The 19,063-nt window shown below is 40.3% G+C and overlaps 2 protein-coding genes across 5 annotated transcripts in view; one reads left to right on the forward strand and one right to left on the reverse strand.

Moving 5' to 3' along the window:
• Positions 1-1,001: 1,001 nt before the first annotated feature.
• Positions 1,002-19,063, reverse strand: part of LOC108603827 (guanylate cyclase soluble subunit beta-1) — a 40,179-nt gene continuing 22,117 nt past the window's right edge. For all 4 annotated transcript variants that reach the window (XM_017992959.1, XM_017992958.1, XM_017992960.1 and 1 more), the window contains exons 16-18: positions 18,305-18,462; positions 8,019-8,586; positions 1,002-1,556 (exon numbers count right to left, since the gene is read on the reverse strand). In XM_017992959.1, the coding sequence (XP_017848448.1) occupies positions 8,322-8,586; positions 18,305-18,462 (423 nt within the window). In that variant the 3' untranslated portion in view covers positions 1,002-1,556; positions 8,019-8,321. The remainder of the gene's footprint in view (positions 1,557-8,018; positions 8,587-18,304; positions 18,463-19,063) is intronic.
• On the forward strand, positions 10,238-18,369 carry LOC108603828. Its single transcript, XM_017992962.1, has 9 exons — positions 10,238-10,253; positions 10,818-11,207; positions 11,506-11,605; positions 12,398-12,507; positions 12,579-12,682; positions 14,417-14,512; positions 16,032-16,188; positions 16,252-16,370; positions 17,908-18,369. Exons 2-9 carry the CDS (start codon positions 10,989-10,991, stop codon positions 18,281-18,283), a joined length of 1,281 nt encoding a protein of 426 aa, XP_017848451.1. The 5' UTR covers positions 10,238-10,253; positions 10,818-10,988; the 3' UTR covers positions 18,284-18,369.

Consider the following 19,063-nt stretch of genomic DNA (forward strand, 5'->3'; position numbering starts at 1 on the left):
AACATATTTAACATTTACACATGCTTTAAGTACATACATTAGTGAAGTGACAGAGACACAACGAGTGTGCTAAGCTTACATTTTAATTGTTAAATAAACGAATTACTTATGCTTTACTGGCCACACGAGCTATCAACAATGCTTTATGCACATCAAACAAACCATGCCGCCTTCTGCAAACAACTTTTAATTATTCACATTTACACATCTCTCTTTTTCTAGCGGTGAACAGTTAATTAATAAGTACATAAGTATATTGCAATATCATTTAGAGTTTCAAAACTGATATAGTATAATGCATTGGTTTACACTTCAAATGTGACGGCTTAAGAACTATAAAGCTATTTTCAGTTTAAATATACATAGGTCGAGAATTGCCTTCTCAATACTTATATAAATTTACACAAAATTTGAATAAACTTTAGCGCTTGTAGATTGGTTGGTTTTCTAGATTTGGATTTGCAGCTAATTTTAATTTAATTTTAGAAATGACTACATGTATTAGAGTTGACGTTTCTAGTTGAATTTATATGAGTAAGTTCAGTCGTTCACTTTTGGCTCGTGAACTGCATTGGTCATTTAATTCAGTTTAGCACTGTATTTGTTAATAAACAATACTGATTATTTGACTCAATTGTTCATTGTTGTTCAATTTATTCAGTAGCTCACAACAATAAAAAGGTAATTTATCTATATATAGCTGATGTATAGAAATTTTAATGGTATTTTGCAGTAAGGCAAGTAAGGGAAAATCAACTACAGAAAAACACCAGAGAGGATCATGAATAATATGACAAGTAAGCCTGAACGAATAACTATTTAGTGAGCTAAATGCCTGATGTAGAACATAGTTCATAGATGAAGACCAAATCACCCATATATTTCTGGGGTGGCTATATACTCAGAGCGAAACAACACAACTCTAATATGCGTTTGTAACTTTATTTTTATGTATGTACGTATATGTGCCTGTAGCTATGTTTATTATAATATTTTTGGGTATGTTACGGCTTAATTGTTAATTTGTGTGCAATTAGTTTGCGAACATTTTCATTTGCTTTTACTGGTCAGTAGCCCTGTATATACTAGTAGATTTACATTTAAGTTGTGCGAGAGTGTCTATGAAACTCACCTTTGCATAATAAGTTTTACTTGTTTGGTGCTTTGTTGTATTTACGAGTGCTGCTGCTAGAATATTTGCCTTACTTCTTTTCCTCATATATAGTACAATTTGCAAGTTTTCTTTGTACAGTGTACTTCTGACATGAGTATTAGTTAATTAGTATTAAGTATGTATGTATACCATAGTGCCTACATTAATTACAACTAGAGTAGAAAGCACAAAAAGTTCAGCCTAAGAAACCATCACAAAGTACAAAAATAAATATTTAAACACACTTAGTTCAGTTGTACACCCAAAATGCTGAAAATATTCAACTAATTTGCATATAGTATTTGTGTAAATTTATGTTTTGTTTTCATTTATATGGTACAGCATGCACTCGGCTTATTTATGCACTAATTACAACTTAAGTAGTTTAGTTACAGCTTGGCTTCTGCAAAGAGAAAGCAAAGTTAAAGTTGTGAGCTTGTGATAGTCTGTTATGCGGTTGTATAAATATAAAAGTAAAATCAAAGCTTAGCAGCGTACAAGCACAAAAAGAAGTCGAAGCGAAAATTGTGCTTCGCTGCTTTTTGTTTGTTTTGGGCTTGGTTCGGTTTTTATACACTTTGACATTTTTGTGTGCCTGCAATTCAATTTAACCCTTTACGCTCAATTACTCTGCTAGCAGCAAGCTTACGTTTCTAACAGTGTCAATGTCAAAGTTCAAAACCTGGCCGCAATGTAAAAAACTTTTGTTGGCCATACCATGTGCCAACTGCGAGGGACGTCCGAACAGACTACAAAGGCGCAAAACAACTTTTGATTGCCAAGCACATAAACATCCTACGTATGTACCTGCTATACTGCAAAGGGGGAAAAGGCAAAGAAAAATTAAAAATTGCAATCACGTAAGTCTGTAGACAGGCGAAAGTTCTAAGGTCTGCCCAAAAGGCGATTATTTATAACGTTAGTTGTGGATTTTTATGGCCTGCTGTTTTTGGCTCTCCTGCGGCTTGCCCAGGCGACCGAAATGCAAAGTTCAGCCAGCAATCAAATTCAATTTGCTGAGAGTAAAATACATGGACTACAAAGCGAGTTTGTGCTAGTGTGTGTGTTGAATAAATGAAACATTAAAAGCTGAAATGCATCAACGACACGGATACAATTGCTACGATTTGGAATTTGCAATTCGGCAGCGCATGCAGCTTGGGATAACAGGCACACCGGACGGCTACACATGTAGATCTAATGCTCTCTGTTGTATGTCAACACACACATGCACATACTATGATACCGGAGCCCGCTAAGCAATTTAACAATTTTACAGACAATTAAACAACAACATGCTGCCCAGTTTGGGTCCTTGCGGTGTGCACTGTGCACATTGGCATGTCCTTCGGCTAAGCTGTCATTGACTACGACAACGACAACGACGACAGCGCGCTCAACAAAATGGCTAAACTGTACATGCATCTAATGTTTATCAGCATCCCCCCTGCCCAGCCCTTTGAAAGGCGGCTCAGCCCATAAAGTATCGATTAGTTTAATGTGCAAGAATAGCAGCAAGTGTCTATCTGGCACTTGGGGCAGTGCCTGCGAATTATACAACAAATTGAATTATAATTGTAAATAGCTGTACACTCGGACCTGCACTCGATGGCCCACAAATCAAATGCACAAAGCTCGGGACGACCTTAAGAATTGAGTGTGAACGTTAAATAAATGTTGCGCATACGCTGCGTTGCCAGCAAGCGGTCTGCCAATAACGCTTGTGCATAAAAAAGCGCACACCAAAAGAGACACACAAAAGAGGAAAACCAGAAAATGTGATGAATGTAGCGCAAAGGGAACGTTCATAGACGCGTTAATATTGTGGGCGTGTGGCTTTGTCTTTTTTATACACTTTGTCGTTTGCAAGAATGAGTGCCAGCAGGCAGAAGCAGACAGTCCTGGATTTAAATGTAAGCGTGGTCGTAGCCTATATATAATTTATTTTAATTTCCTCCCCACATACCCTTACCTATGATAAACTAATAGATAGATACTGACTGATTTATTAATTTTCTTTGCATGTGGCAAAGTGTATTCTGCAGTTGATGCGCAAGCTTTTGTATGCTCGATGTGTGTCCATGAAATAAAGTGTAAGCAAAACTGATAAAGCATTTGTTGCTCATAAAATATTGTACTATTTGGATTTTGGCAAATGTTTACAAAGTGCCTTGGCAATTGATATATTTTTTTTCATAAAATATGCATATTGACAAATATGGAAACGTTTGTTGCAACATCCTCAACTCTTTAGCTGCTAGAGCTTTGTCTACCGTCCATTTCCATTCTGGTTTACAATAACATTTGTTCAATTTTATATGCTAAGCTCAATGCAAATTGATTTGTTGTAGGCAACATTTAAGCCACGTTGGCTTTGTTTACAGTTACAGCTGCCAGCCGACTGCATCTGTGGCTGCATTAGTTAGCTTTTTGCGAGGCGGTTCGGGGGCGGGGCGGTTCGCAGCATGGAGTATGCAAATACAAGAGTCTCGTTTGCTTGCGTCAGCTGCAAACGCAGGATGCGCGTGGGCGTATTGTTAATTCTGTGTGCTAAATTGTGCATTGTGGACTTGTTGGTTACAGTTTGTTTGTGTTTACAGCCGTTTCCACTTTAATTGAAATTAGTGCTGAGCATTCGATTAAGGCTTGACTGGCATGTTTGCACAAGTGCAGGCCTGACAAGAACAAATGTTTGCTTGGGCTACATTGGAATTGCTTCAGGTGCACGCCGAGTCAATTGCTAGTGTTTTTAAATGAATTCCGTTGATTGTGCCCAGATGCCCATAGGTATCTTTTATTAATGCCAGCAGAGTTAAGGCCATGAAACTTTTCGTTTGCTCATTGAAAGTGGCAATAATCAAATAGCCAAAACTTTGTGTAGGCAAAAAAAAAAAAAAAATCAGACACACACACAAAATCGAGCTATATGCCAAAGTTTGCAGTACCAGCATAAAAAGCTATGAGCTTACAGTTTATCATATGGCCAGCCAGCATGCTGAAGCTGTAGCTCAATTTTCTAGTTTTTTGTTTGCTTAAGGTAAGCAAATGCCTGGTCTGCGTGGCATGCACATAAGCTCAGGCTACTCGGGCCAGCAAGAAAATGAAAATGGAAATAATTGAATAAAAAAAGTTGTGGTTGTTGTTGTTGTTGTTGTTGTTGTTTTGGCTGGTGTTGAATTGAGTTGAGCCCTTTGGCCTTTCGGCTGGGCATAATTTGTTTTAAAAATGCGCAACACATGTCAAACGAGTTTGTCGTCACTTTGGCAAGTTAACCCTTTCAAAGTACTGGCTAATTTTTGCATTACACATACGCAGCGTATGCGCACATTTTTCCCTGTTAAACTCTAAATTCAAAGCAGCGGTACCAGCAGTCAAGCGTATTATCATTGGCTTTAACATAGCAGTGGCACTTGACGATGACATTAGCATTAGCGTTAAGCTGAACTGTGGATTGTGGTATTACTTAAGGGTATGCTGGACTTGAACTTGCTACTCATATAGAAATGGCACTAGTTGTTAGATTGAAAAGTACGCTAAGATGATAGTTACTTATCGCTCTTATGTTTGAAAAATGATAATCGTTTTTAGTAATTAATAATGTAAAAGCAATCAAGATGTAAAAGTTTAAAGATGCCAATTCATATTAAGAATGCATTGTAACTTGGAAAAAATCCTTAGGCACCCTGTTTAACTAAACTAGTTTTAGATACATTATTTGAACTTTCACGTCTTTTGGTCTTTAATCTTTTTATCTCCGCCTTGCTGAACATAGTTCATTGGATCTTCAGATGTGCATCATGATATCCCTATAAAATACTTTAGATCTTGAATTTCTTATCACGTCAATATTGTCGCGAAATTGTCTTCCTCAAAATACTAACAAAAAGTACAAAGCTGACTCAAGATTGCCCCATCATAATCTGTGGGGATTCGCCGACTTTCAAAAATGCAAAAAGGATGCTTCTTACGTAAATAAGTATGCAATTAAATAATTATTTATACCTTTGGCATTTAAAAACTTTTGCAATAATATCTCCTTTAGCGCAAATAATTCACTTGACAAGTAAAATATTTTACGAGAATACTAATTACTGCTTTAACACTACCCTATAATAATAAATTATACATACATTAAGCATCAGGAGTAACATCGAGGTCTTATGAAAATTGCAAAACATGGATGTATGGATGCATCGTCGATGCTTCTCCCAGCATTGTATAATGTGTACAACCAAAAGAACATTTTTACAGGGTATATAGACCTCCTTATTATAAAAATTTTTTTTTTGGCTTCAGTTAGCTCTTATAGCTGAATAACTATCGCAGAGGGATTTGGGCTCTGACGTTTTGTCGTTGTCTGCTTATAGCAATCATAATTTTATCCTTATGAATTTTTAATGAGAATGCTAAAAGACGCGCCTGTCACGTGCGATTTCAACTAAATTTTTAATAGGACGGTCACACGCAAAAATGGCCTTGACTAGGAGAAAACGCCAAGTGCTGGGGCCTTAAGCCCACAGCGAACCCAGTTTACGTTTTGTATTTAGTTGGGCAAATATTTATTTGATTGGTTTTGTGGATTTGCATTTTGTGTATTTGCGCAATGTAAGCGATGCCGAACAGTGAAGGAAATTGTGCGTGGCAAGACAAAACAAAATATTGATGGATATGCCTGAAGTTTGTGGAGCTTTGCTGAGGCGGAAATGTAAAGAAATCCTTAGAAAAAGCAGTCAAAACAGATGTAAGGCAGATTGCTGAATAAATATGATAAATGAGCCAAGCACGTTCGCAGCACAGGACATAACAGGATGTTGCAGTGGGCAGCAGGATGTTGCTTATTAGGTTTGCTTAATTAACAAAAAACTCAATTGCATTTTTAGTAACTGGTGAGGACCAGGTATATATGTAGTAGATGTAATTAGTTGGGGGTTTCGCACTACAAAAGCGAGTCTAATTATTAGCCACTAAGGCTGCTGGAATTGCAGAATGCTTGTATATAAAACCCCAAAAAAGTAAATATGTATAGACGCAAAGAGAAAAAAGGCAACAAACCTGAGGCAACATCCTGTGCAAATAAACCTGATATAAGCCATAAATAAAGTGGCACACAGCAGAAATGAAGAAAAATTATGAAAGCAGCGCAAGCGAAAAAGAGCGCGAGAGAGAGAGAGAGAGAGAGAGCGGGAGTTTGAGGGAGACAGCGAGAGTGGTTTGGAGTATGCTAACCGGATGTCACCATTAGTCAGTGCTGAAAGTGTGCCAAATTTATTTGTGACCAGCACTCGCTTTCAGCACCACAAAGCATATTTAATTGGGTCTCGCAGCGAAAAATGAATATTCTTTTTGCAAATTGCTTGCTCATGCCGCTCTGCTGGTTATATTATAAATTATAAATTCAAATGAGAGGCAAACCAAAAATTTGATTTATGCAAAGTTCTTGGCGTTCCCTTAGACTTGCTGAAAAATCATATTTGTAAACCCTTTTAAGCAATTTGATTGTAAAGTATGTTTATAGCCCCGCTTAGCGACAGCTAATCAATGATAATACATTTTTAACGAGGCATCGTTAGCGGCAAAACAAACAGACTTGCACTTGAACGGCAATTCCCAGGAAAATGCTTGCCAGCTATCAAGTCATCAAAATTGCATTGTTATTGTTGTTACTGCTATTGTTAAAGTTGTGCTTGGCATTTAACGATAATGTGCGCATATCCTGGCCATAAATAGACATTGAGATGCCAATATAATAACAAGCACAAAACCATTTCAGATATATCTGTATGCAAGTCCACAGCTCAACTGTATCATATATAGTCTATATATATCTATATATATATATATTTATATGTATATGTATGGCTGCTGTTTATAGACGAATTTAGGTCGTTGTTGTGGGCTTAAAATGCTATTTGCCGCTGCCTCAATGTCATATACATTAACAAACTTTCAGCCAAATTGTATAGGCTGTAGTTCAACGAGAGTGGCTTAAAAATAGTTTTGGGCTTTCACTTTTAGCCGCAGAACGTGGCTTACTATTTTTTCAGCATACAGACTTCCATTTGCCTGAATAATTGGTTTCAAAGCGTGTTAATTAACATAATTGCTTGCAAAAGCTCAAGCTACCCTCGTCTATTTGTTCTCATGCTTATTTGTATATATGTATGGCAAATATTTGTCATGAAAATATGTATGAAATTCTACTTAATTCTTTTACTTACTGCCAGGCACTCTCTTTGGTTTGTTTTCTTACTTTGCTGATGCTTTTGTATGTATGTTTATTCTATATACTGCTTGGTGAACCAAACTTTTGTATACAGACAACACACACATAGACAAAACAAATGCAAACATTTTGCTCGCCACCAACTTGGCTAGCGCTCTGTTGACAATCCTTTGGCAGCAGTAGCAGCAAAGAATGCTACAAAGTGCTCGGCCTGCCTGTTTGCATGGGCTGAGCCGAGCTGTTGAAGCAGATATATTTAACTGTTTGCCATATTATGGCTTTTATATTGAGTTGTTTTGGACTTATCTACTTTACTGCCAGCAGAAGAGCAGCGTGGCATTGAGGTGGCACAGTCTGTGTAGTATGTGTTTTTTATAGCCCGTCATCAAATCTTGTTTTGTGTATTCGTTAAGGCATGACACTTTGAATAATGGAAAATGCTTTCACAGGCGCACAATACTAATTTGCTTAGACGCGATACTATTTTGATTTATGCAGCACAAATAAGCCATAAATTACGTATGCGTGTAATAGCTGCAGAAATGTAAATCATTTGTTAAGTAACTAGTGCAGTTGCCAGCAGCAAAGTCACTTGAATGCTGGTTGAGTGGTTACAGATAGAGTAGCATTAACATAAATTACCTTGAACAACGATCCAACGTTGCTGAAGCCAACAGCCTCGGCCGCAGTAGCAGTAATCACACTCTCACACACACACTCACACACATGCATGCATAACATATACAGAGCGCGAAGGACAAATGCAAGCCAAGGCAGAACAAATTCAAAGCCATTGAAATGAAGTGGTTAAGTGGCCAACTTGGATAAATAAACAGACACACACACACACACAGACATACAAATAGTAAGACAATCGCTGGGGTTGCACATAGATTTGCCTACAACTTTACAGCGTGATTCCGCTTGCTAGCATTTGCTATGCATCTAAGCACCACCACCACTGCAACTGCCACTAGGACCCGACGAAGTACGTGAGACGCTGGCATGTCCCATGCCCAGCCGTTGAGTTGTTGTTGTTGGCGTTGTCGGCTGCAGCTGCGGCGAGTCCAGGCTGCCATGACCGCTTCCTATGCTGGTGGCACGTGTCAGGAACCAGCAGTCCATGGGCTCAGGCTTGCCTTTCATTACCACAGGGCCGCGATACTCCAAATGAAATGAATCATCCTGGTTGATCTCCTGGCACAGCAGACTGCAAATAAGCCCAAGATAAAAAATTATTAGTCAGCTTTAAAGACTAACATATAAAAAATTCAAAAATATTTAAGTGCGCTTATATTGTTGCTCGAGCACTTCACTTAATGCACATACTGTTGTTGTTCAGTGTGAAATATGAAAATTGAATTTGCTTCCGCTCTCATTGTGGTTGTAATTCCGTTTCCGCCGCATGCGGCCTGCGCTTTTTACATAAATACAATGCACATATTGTGCTCGTTGGAAGCTGAGTGCGTATGCACTTAATTTCATTTAAATACTTGCAACATTTTACAGCTGCTTGTGTGGCACGCACAGTGACCGCAATATGGATTGACAGCATTGCTTAAAGGTGAAATTTATGTCTGCGCTGCATTTAATGAACTCCATTCAATTATTCACTTTGCGCTTTAAGTGACTTGTGTCTTGGTCACACCTTCGTTACGCATTTATTTCAATATCAGGCTGCCGCTTGTGTGGCGCTTCAATTAAGCGACATCGCCCGCACGACAAGGAGCATCCGTTGTGTTTAATTACAGCCCAGCATATTTGAATACATATTTACTTGACGCGTAATTGTCAAGACAAATAATAAAGCGAGTCGCAATGAGTGTGCAAATATTATGCGTGAGTAGCGTGAATATTTAATCTGACACTTGATATACAAAAAGGATGCGGCTGCAATTTAATATATATGCACGCTGATGTGTAGGTGTGTGTGTGCTTTGTATTTTGTGGAGTAAGTAATACTACATATGTAGCAGCAGTAAAAACATTTATAAATTACAAAAACCGCAATTCAATTAGCCAATGCAAATAAATGAATACTATGAACGTTTGTAAATTGTTTTGTGATAATTAAGCGCAACCAACCTATTCAAATGGAATGTAAAGCCGATTGTGTTACTTTATTGTTTTTAATAGTATTATTGTACCAAGTTCCTTACAATTCATTGTATACACTAAATCACATTGCGTGTAATATAGATATAGAAAAAAGGAAAAGAATGGAACTATTGACATACAGATTTTAATTTACAGAAAAGTTAAGCCGTGACCAAGTTTACAATAATGGCTATCGTCGAACTCTATGTATTTGATTTTCATTTTCAATGTCTTTCAATATTTCAGTACTAAGAGAACACATTATAGTTAGCTTTTAATCGAAGTACAATACATTTTATTTTATAGCTATGTGCCTCTATGAATTCATCAATTATTCATTGCACTTCATACCTATTAGCAGCTGTTGCATTGCAAATCATTGGAATAGCCAGCTCTCACACTCATTACATTTAAAACTTACACATGAATGGGGGTTTGCGCAATATCAACATTAACAAGCGATTATCATTAGCGCAATTTGAGCCATCAACAAAAAAAATCATTTGGCGCTAGCTGCAAATGGCAAACTACAAAAATGTTCAACTAACAAAAGCTCAAAAACATTTGAGTGGCACAATGCCAGCAAGCGCAAAGCAGCATAGTAAGCAAGCTAGTGGGCGTCAGGCAACAAAAGAGAGTAAGAGTGAGAGAGAGTGTAAAGAGCGAGAGAGAGCAGGTAAACAGCTGAGTGTTGTATTTGTGGTTGGAAATTGTTTTTGCTTGTTTGTTTGGCGACATCTCAGTTGGTTGACGAACGCTGAGCAGCGCGTTATTTTGCATGTGCGTACTTAACGTTTTCAACTAAATATAATTAAATAAATATTTATAAATTATGTGCTTGTTACTGTTCAAACACCTGTTAGCGACAGCTTGATACAAAGATGAAAAACGGTTGCATGTAATTGCTTTAGCTTATTGCATTTTGTGTTCCATAAATAAATCCAGTTTGTTTGTTTACTTAAATACATAAGGCACAGAGAGAGAACGCGTACAAATAAAGCGACGAGTACATTGTGTAAATTTGTCTTTGCTTGCATTGTTGCCAGCACGAAAAAATCAATACCAAGCTTGCTTGCTTGCTCTCCTGCTCTTCTGCGCTCTCTTAAGTAAGTTGTTTGGCTGCCTTTGTGTCTGTGTGTGGGTGCGTGCGTGCGTGTTTGTGTGTGTGTGTCTGTGTTTGGCTTGCGCACCCGTCGGCAAAACATTCTTATAGGGTCGCGCGACTGTCCGGCAGTTTGTTAAACGAATTTGGAATTTAAACTTCAACAAATTGTTATTGTGTTAAAGTAAAAGTTGTTGAATAAATAAATTTTATATTGTTTTTTATTCAACATGTTCTTACAGTTGCTGACGGCATTGCAGCAGCTTGTGAATCATTTAATACGCCAATTGGCAGCGATTTGGTTGCCTTCATTAGCAAGGCATTTGTACGGCTTCCGGCCGTTGGTGCGGCAAGAAGCATCTAGACGCGCTAGTTACCAGCGCGGTGCGCCGCTACGGCGTCGGCGAGTGGTCATGGACTACATATTCGAGTGTTTCTTTAATGACACCTTCGAGGGCATTACACGCAACGGATTGCAGGACCGCCAATCGCGTCGGGATGTCCTGGATCATCTGAGCTCAATTATCAAGGGCTGCAGCGAGGGTCAGAATGTGCAGACCGACGAGGTTGCCAGCATAGCGGTAGTTGCAGCCCTACGCTTCCATCGACTGGCCAAGCAGGATAATTGCGGGGTGAGCTAAAGCCCAATATGTAAAACACTCAATCAAGTAAGATTGAGGCTTAGTGCATAATTTATATTATGTGCCAGCATATGGTATGCCTGAAATTTTCTATATGCCGCCCTGATGATTAATGCTTAGGCTTAGGCTTAGGCTTAGGGTCTTGTAAGTCTTGCATAATCCAATTAAATTTTAAACACATGCGGCCGACATGGAATTGCGGTAGCATGTAATTTAAATTTAAATTTGAATTCCAATGCGTTTTATGCTCGAAAAATGTAAAACTTAACGCAAACGTCTCGTCTCGTAGGTCTGCCTCATGGGCAAGTATCACAACATTTTATATATTGCGTTGCGCACCTGTTGGGACTGGGGTGTGCGAGACTCGGAGGTGGTTGCACAGCTCTTGGGTAAGTCGAAAGGCACTAGCTTAATAATTTAATACATATCCATATATAGAGCTTTGAGTTGAGTGTGTGGCATGTTCTTTTGTTTAGCATATTTTAATGAATTTTATGGCGGTGCATGGCAGAGATTTTGACGATGGCAAAAGTTTTCACTTAATGACGTGTTTTTGCTAATTGCCAGCTGTAATTACGTTAAGATGCGCGCAGAGGTGTTGCAACTTGTAAAGTGCCTTAAAGTGTTGCAAGTTATCTGAGCCATGGCCCAAAGCACGCATGTGTGTATGCGTGCTGCTCTAATTAAAACGCTGCGTAAAGTTGCCTGACAGCTTTAATGGCGAGCCAAGGTTGCTAAGCTGCACTGTGTGTGTGTGTGTGTTTGGCCAGGTTAACGAAAAAATATGAAACAGGAGACTTGTGCAGTTTTTTGTGCTGACAAAGTTGGCCCAGCACAGCTGCAGTCAAACCAACTGTCAACTGCTGCGTTTTTACAAACAATTTTTGGCTGCTGACATTTTGTTGTGAGCTTCCGTTTTCCGTTTGCCGTTTGCTGTGCGCTATGACTCCAATATGTGGCAGCTATCACCACCACTACCACCACCAGCACCAGCACCACTACCACACGCAGTGACGCTTTTTGTGTGCGTGTGCGTGTTGTCATATCCCTTTTGGGCTGGCAACAAGTGCAGCTGCGTAATTAGCCTTTTTTATGGCCACAAAGTCATAGTCTGCTTTTGTGCTGGCATTTTATGAGTCTAATTGAGTTTGCCTGCCTGCTGCCTCCTGCCTTCCTCACAGTGGCCATTTACGAATGCGAGAAGACATTTGAGCGCATCTTTTTGGGCGCGCTCTTTGGACCACATGCACCGCACTTCATTGCCGGCTGGCGCAGCGATTTTCAGGATCAGGTAAGCTCTACGCATACACACATACATATATATGTACATGTGGCATTTAACCTTTTTTCTTGCTTGTACAGCATGAGAATGTGCGCGCTATGGTTTACTTTCTGAAGCATGCAACACGCGAGCAGCTCATGCTGCCCGTTTGGATACCACGTCACGAGCAGGAGCGACAGCTCAGGTGAGTTTGGCTGTATGCTGAATTTATGCCCGCCTCAAAAGGTGAAGTGACTTGCAAGTTGACAATAACAAGAATACTTTGTCGCTTGTTATTTTTGTGGCACGCTTGCCTAAGTGCCAGCGGCCACAACATGTTGTTGTTGTTGCTGTAGCTGTTAGTCAAGCTAATTGGAAAATAACTTGCACACATATCACATTTTGAGAGCGACTAGAACGTGTCAGTTAGTAAATGCCCAAAAGCATCTTTGTATGGTATGTCTCTATATATCTTTGTGAGCCCTAGGGAAATTACAAAGAGAAATTGCAAATAAAAAGGATTTTAATTTAATTAATGTATATACAAGCAGAAAGTCGTGCATTGTTTAGCTGGCTGTGCGTGTTTGCCCGACATAATTGTGTAAAAGCTGCTGACAATTTACAACGTACACACACACACATACACATTTACACACATGCTCACAATGGCCGCTGTGACTCTCAATCTCAGCTGCTGTTGGTGTCATGTATAATTAAGATTTTTCACTGCTACTCGTAACACAAGCTCAGCTTGCCAGTTGTCGCAGCTTGAGAGATTTATGAAGAGCGTGCGTGTGTTTGTGTGTGTGTGTGTCTGTGTGTGGGTGATAGCGATAAGCAGAGAGCCAACAGGCAGCAATGTAAACCTTTGTTATTTCGGCTTTGTTTGCCGGCACTCTGAAGGATTAAAGTCAAAAATGCGTGTAATAAGCGCACAAAGCTGCTGACACTCACACACACACACACACACACACACACACACGCACACAGCTGAGTAAGAAAAATTAAGACGACATTTATGATGCCCTAGCTTAATATTGTCTGCACATCTGAATGAATAAGCATTAATCCCAGCAACAGTGCGTATACGTGTTATGCCTGTGTGTAGCATACAAAATGTTTGGCTGACAATAATCATCATTTTGCTCAGCTGCCATTAAGCTTAACACAAATCAGTGTCAATGTGTTGCAAGCTTGATAGAACTTGCTGAGCGCAGCAATTACTTATAACACACATACGCCCTGTAGTGTCAATGCAAACAAAGTGAAACTGCTCCAAGGGCAAGCAGCAGGCATTGCAAGCTGCAAAATGCAATTTGCGAATTTCTCGTTAACGTGTCTGCCTTATCATTTCATCTAACTATTAAAACGTAAATTAATTTTACACCTTGATGTTGTGTTAAATTGCAGTGCGCTTATCTAAAGCTCAGCGCCTTCCTGGCTGTGTGCTTAACTCGGGCTTTATTATGCCTAGTTTTATGAGCACACATTAAGACAATCAAGTCGCACTGACAATGCCTCGTATGGGCCACAAAGTGCGTCAAGTACAAGCCTGCTAGCAGCACATTGCGTATACGCAATACCGAAGCACTATTTGGCCGAAAAAAAAGGCATGCTAACAGTAGATATGCGCAACAAGCAGACAGGCGGGCGAGCAGGCAGGCTAGCAAGCAGCTTAATTTAGTTTTAGTCCAGGCACTTCAAGCTGCTGCCTGCCCAGACTCCAGCTGGGCTAATGTAGGCCTGTTTAAGCACTGCTCTGTGGGCGACCATTAAGCCCACAATATAAGTGTGTGTGTTTGTGTGTTTGTGTGTGTGACCTAAACAACTTTACACATTTGCACAAATTACAAAAAGCACTCAGTCAAGCGTTGCAGCAAACTAACAAGCCAGTATTTACTTAAGTTTAACTTTGTTGTCTTTTATGCGCTGCTTGCAGATTTATTGATGTGCCCATTGAGTCCTGTGGACGCTCCTCACCTCTGCGCATTGCGCTGCAGGCAAATGCGCCCGAATTGCTGCTTATACTTCTCAGGTAAGTGTGCCTGCTATGGTAAAGGGGCTTAAAGCACTTCAATTAGCGCGAAATATGCAAAGCGAACGGCGCCACTTGCCAGCGCCGTAATGTATGCAACATGGGATACTCAATGCGCCTTGCTTAGCATAAGCAAGCAGCAGCAGCGGCACAGTTTGAGAGACAGACAGAGAGACGGGCGACAATGCCACGGTTTTTGAGCACCGCAAAATATTAACATTAAATATGAAAGTCGCAGCCAAAGTGAATTTGCATGACAAGGCAACAGCGTTGACGTTGTCTCCGTTGTGTCTCTCTGAGTCTCATGGTCGGCCAACAAGAACAACAACAAGAAGAAGAACGAGTGTGCACTCAGCAACAGCAGCAACCACATCATAAATTCATAAATTTTGTATGTAAACGCTTGCAACTACAAATATAAATATTTATACATATATTTTTTTTTTCTTCAGTTTTCTGTTTTGCAGCCGCTGCCGCTGCCGCTGTGTCAGCGTCCTTGGCTTTGCGGTTCGGAATTTATTGTTTTCTAACTTGATATTGCGCGTTGTGCATTTCCTTTTTTTGCACACTTGCTGCTGTTGTTATTGCCATGCCTCATTGCTTGCAGCAGCGCATTTGGCAGCAGCTTCAATTGATGCAATGCCAAAAGCCTTCAGCTGCAAGCACAGCTACAGCTAGAGCTACACTCATTGTTTGGCAGGCGATGGCAATCAAATCACAGCTGTAGCAACAGCAAAAAATTTAAATTAAAACAAAAGAAATTTGCAAATGAACTGCATGCAGTATAAACAAGATTGAGTGTGCAAAAAGAAAATTATTTGCTGATTGGCGAGCCTTGGCGCGCAATTTTGCATGCATTGTCAGTTGAAGTTTTTATTTTTCAGCATCAATGGCTGTTATTGTTATTTGCCAGACGCTTTTGTATATTTTTCATTTGTACGGCGCTTTTCATTTAAAATTGCACATCAAATATGCAAATATTTTCATTATATAGTATTTACGCTTTCGTTTCATTTATTCATGTGAAGTTATTGCAAATTGTTGCGCTTATCAGAGCGTAATGCAAATCAATGTGCACAACATTTTGACAAACATTTTCAATTTAAAAAAATATGTGACATGCGTAGGGCCATTTGGAAGCGGACATGCTTGCTTGCCACATTTGCACTTCATTTGCCATTTACCACACACAAAGCACAAACACAAACACATTTAAATAATAATCATACGCTGTGTGGGGCTGCATATGACAGGGCTTCTGTGTGTTCATTATTTCATTTGCGCATTGTGTTTATCAGGGGCTTCAAGCATTTATTACCTAGGCTGCCTTCCGCCTCTAGGTCTACAAAATTACAGTTAACAACCGCAGAACATTTCTCCATGTCTGACTGTCCGTAGCAACCGCAAGCTAACCAACTACGTGCCTCAGCAGCCGCTGTTGCTGTTCTTGTTGTTGTTGTTGTTGTTGTTGCACGTAGCGCACAGTTAGCCGCACAGTCGTGACCGCTTATCATTGCAGATACGGCGCTTCACCGCAACCGCCTGATGGTGGCGCCTCCGTGATTATTGCTCTGCTTGACAAACTCATCGAGAATGGACGCAATTACAGTTACGAACTGGTGCTCTGCCTGCAAATACTGTTACGCAACATAGCCATGATCGAAATGCCTTTCAAGGTAAGTCGCCACATTTGGCCAACTGACATGCAAAGCTCGCTGCCAACTGTCAACTCGTTTCAGCCAATTTTGTATGCATCGCGACGTGAAATGTTTTTCGAACGCTACGGACGTCTTCTAATGGACAAAATTATTGCCAAGGAACAAGTGTACGGCGTGCCCACGCTGCGTCATTTTTGCCGGTAATTATCAGCTTGAACTTTGAACACGACAATGCCAGAGCAAGCACAGCCTATCTAAAGCTTAAGCTAAAGTTTCAGTTTTTATTCAATTACTTTGGGCCGCTGGCTCGCTACGCTTGCCTGACTCTCCCAACACACACACACGCACACGCACACACACAAGCACACAAATTTTGTGATAAGCTGCAAAAATTTAATAAGCACAAAAGTCGAGCAACTGTCGCAAGCGTCTGATTGACAGACAGCTTGACAAAGCATTGCTGCTGCTGTCGACTTGGCGACTTTACGTTATGTTGTCGCTGGCCTACGACAATTGGGCTTTGTTCTGTGGCTTATGCCAAGTGTTTGCTTACTTTTGTGTGTATTATGTCAATGCCTGGGCTTTATCGCTTGCTGCAGCTAAGGCGCGTGTCTGCCTACAACAGAAATATTGAGTATATTGGCTATAATTTGGTCATAATGCTAAAACAGCAAACAGATTATCAATCAATAAGTAATTTAATTGACTAGCTGCAGCTTTAATTAAGCGCCAGCTCAGTTGTATTTTCATTTGCTATGGATACTGTGACAAATACACTGTAAACTGTTCACATGCTAGCCAATTGGCCAATACACGTGCCACATAAAATTCGCATTTGGGTTTGCCCCAGCACATACACACTCAACTTGCTTGTTTTTTTTTTTCACTTTTATTTGCTTGTTTGCCAGACGCTTGTGCTGCAGGCCGCGCCAATTGCAACTGGCTATGTGCACAGCCATACATATATACAAATTTGAATGTACGCTTGCCATTTTCTTTAGCATTTTTATTAGCTCTGCAATGCAATACTTTAGGCAAAAAGGTTGAGATATACATTTATGTTGCGTATATGCAAAGTCGCCTGCAAGTAGGCAATGAGTTTTATGACTTGGCCGCTTGGGGAGTTTGTTTCATTGATTGATAGTCTGCGTTGAGAGAGTCATAAAGCCAGCCAGCGAAAAAGACAATGGCGCATATCTTCAAATTGTTGACCAGACAATTGACAAGCACATCAAATGTATGGTCATTGAGGTGCAGCGGTCTCTGGCATATGCCTCTTAAACGGACTCGCATTGAGCTTGTGTGTGCATTGAAACATTCAGTTTAAAGTGGCACACGAAAGTTCTCTTGGCTAGCTCTCAACTATGCCTCAAAGACGCTTGATTGCGTGCGAATCAAGTCGCAAAAGCAAAAGAAAATCAGCACACAATTTCCGCCACTTGAGTTATTTTTTTTTTTTTTGTTTTGTTTGGCTGTTTGCTTGTGCGCCTTGGCAAAAAGGGCAACTTTGCGCAAAGTTTATAGAAAATTTCTTACAAGCAAAGTTTTAAGCACATGAACTTTGCCACTGCATTTTTTTCTCTTTTTTGCCAAGCAGCTTATTATGTGAAACTTAAATTAATTTATGGAATAGCTTGTGTCGAGCAATGCCAAAAGATAAAGTCAGCTGTACCACAGCTAATCTATTTTTATAAACATTGCCGTTAAATTGAATTTGTTAACTTTTTGCCTTTGCAGCTGCCGCATACGTGATATACTGCGTGAACATAATCAACTGCCAAATGGCATCGATACGCTGCGCTTACCGAAGCGCCTGCAGCGCTACATTGATCTCACCGAGGAGCTGGAGGGACCACAGCTTCAGCCAGTTACACAAGACCCAAGTGGCGCTAAGCAGCCGACTAATGTCTTACAGAGACTCGAGACAATAAGCAGCGCCGAGAGCGAGGATGAGAGCGAGAATCATGTGCAACTGCTGGAGGCAGTTACAGTTGCAGAAAAAGCGGCTGTGGCTGCCTTTGTGGCCACCAGCGATGGCGCCATTACCAAAGAGGCCAAGGCGGCTGCCGTTGCTGCTTATGTGGCAGCGGCAGCTAATGACGAGCTTAGCTAACTATTACAATCTGACACTCACCGATAGGTCTCCTCGCTGACATTAATGCGACCGGGCACACCGGTCGTCTCGGTGCGGCTCGTTAGATTCACTGTGTTGCCGAAGAGACAGTAGCGTGGCACGCGATTGCCAATGACGCCGGTGACCACCTCGCCCGAGTGGATGCCAATCGTGATTTGCTGCGGAAATGCATAAAAGACAAAAGCTCATTTAGTATTAAGTGTAAGCAAAGGAATTGAAAACAATTTATAGCTCTTTATTTACTAAATAAAATGTTTGTGTTTGCCATCAGAGTGCAGGCTCGCAAAAAAAACTTAAGCTTAAACCCAACACTGACACTTCATTCAGCTAATAAACTTGCAAGGCTCAAGTATGCCAACTGCAAAGCAAAAATAAATGTTGCAAGTTTTGGAAGCCACACCAAACCGACGAAAAGTTGCCACAATTACTTTGAAAAAGTTGCTGCTGCTGCTGCTGCGTTGGCCAAAACTTTTGTTTAATTAAATTTAAACGAAATGAGCTGTGGCTATGCGGCAAAGAGCAAAAAGTGACACCCTACCCTCATCTAGGTGACGTTGCAAAAATGGCTACGAGTACTCGCACTCGTGCTCGTACTCAAAGCCGTAATCCAACGCCAACTGCCAATGCATGCATCGAGTTCCGGTCCAACGTAAACTTTGCAATTACAATAAGATTACGCTGCACTAATGTCATTGTCTTCAGTTGACAAAAAAGAAGTAAAGTTACTGACAAGTGATAGCAAATATTTAACTTAAAATA

The sequence above is a fragment of the Drosophila busckii genome, chromosome 3R, assembly GCF_011750605.1.
Source record: "Drosophila busckii strain San Diego stock center, stock number 13000-0081.31 chromosome 3R, ASM1175060v1, whole genome shotgun sequence".
Classification (NCBI taxonomy): Eukaryota; Metazoa; Arthropoda; class Insecta; order Diptera; family Drosophilidae; genus Drosophila; species Drosophila busckii.

Excerpts from the sequence above, each read along its gene's own strand:
- LOC108603828 (XM_017992962.1), top strand. The coding sequence starts at position 10,989 with ATGGACTACATATTCGAGTGTTTCTTTAATGACACCTTCGAGGGCATT. Across the intron at positions 11,208-11,505 it reads CCAAGCAGGATAATTGCGGG|GTCTGCCTCATGGGCAAGTA; the intron begins GTGAGCTAAAGC and ends CTCGTCTCGTAG. Across the intron at positions 12,683-14,416 it reads GAGCAGGAGCGACAGCTCAG|ATTTATTGATGTGCCCATTG; the intron begins GTGAGTTTGGCT and ends CGCTGCTTGCAG.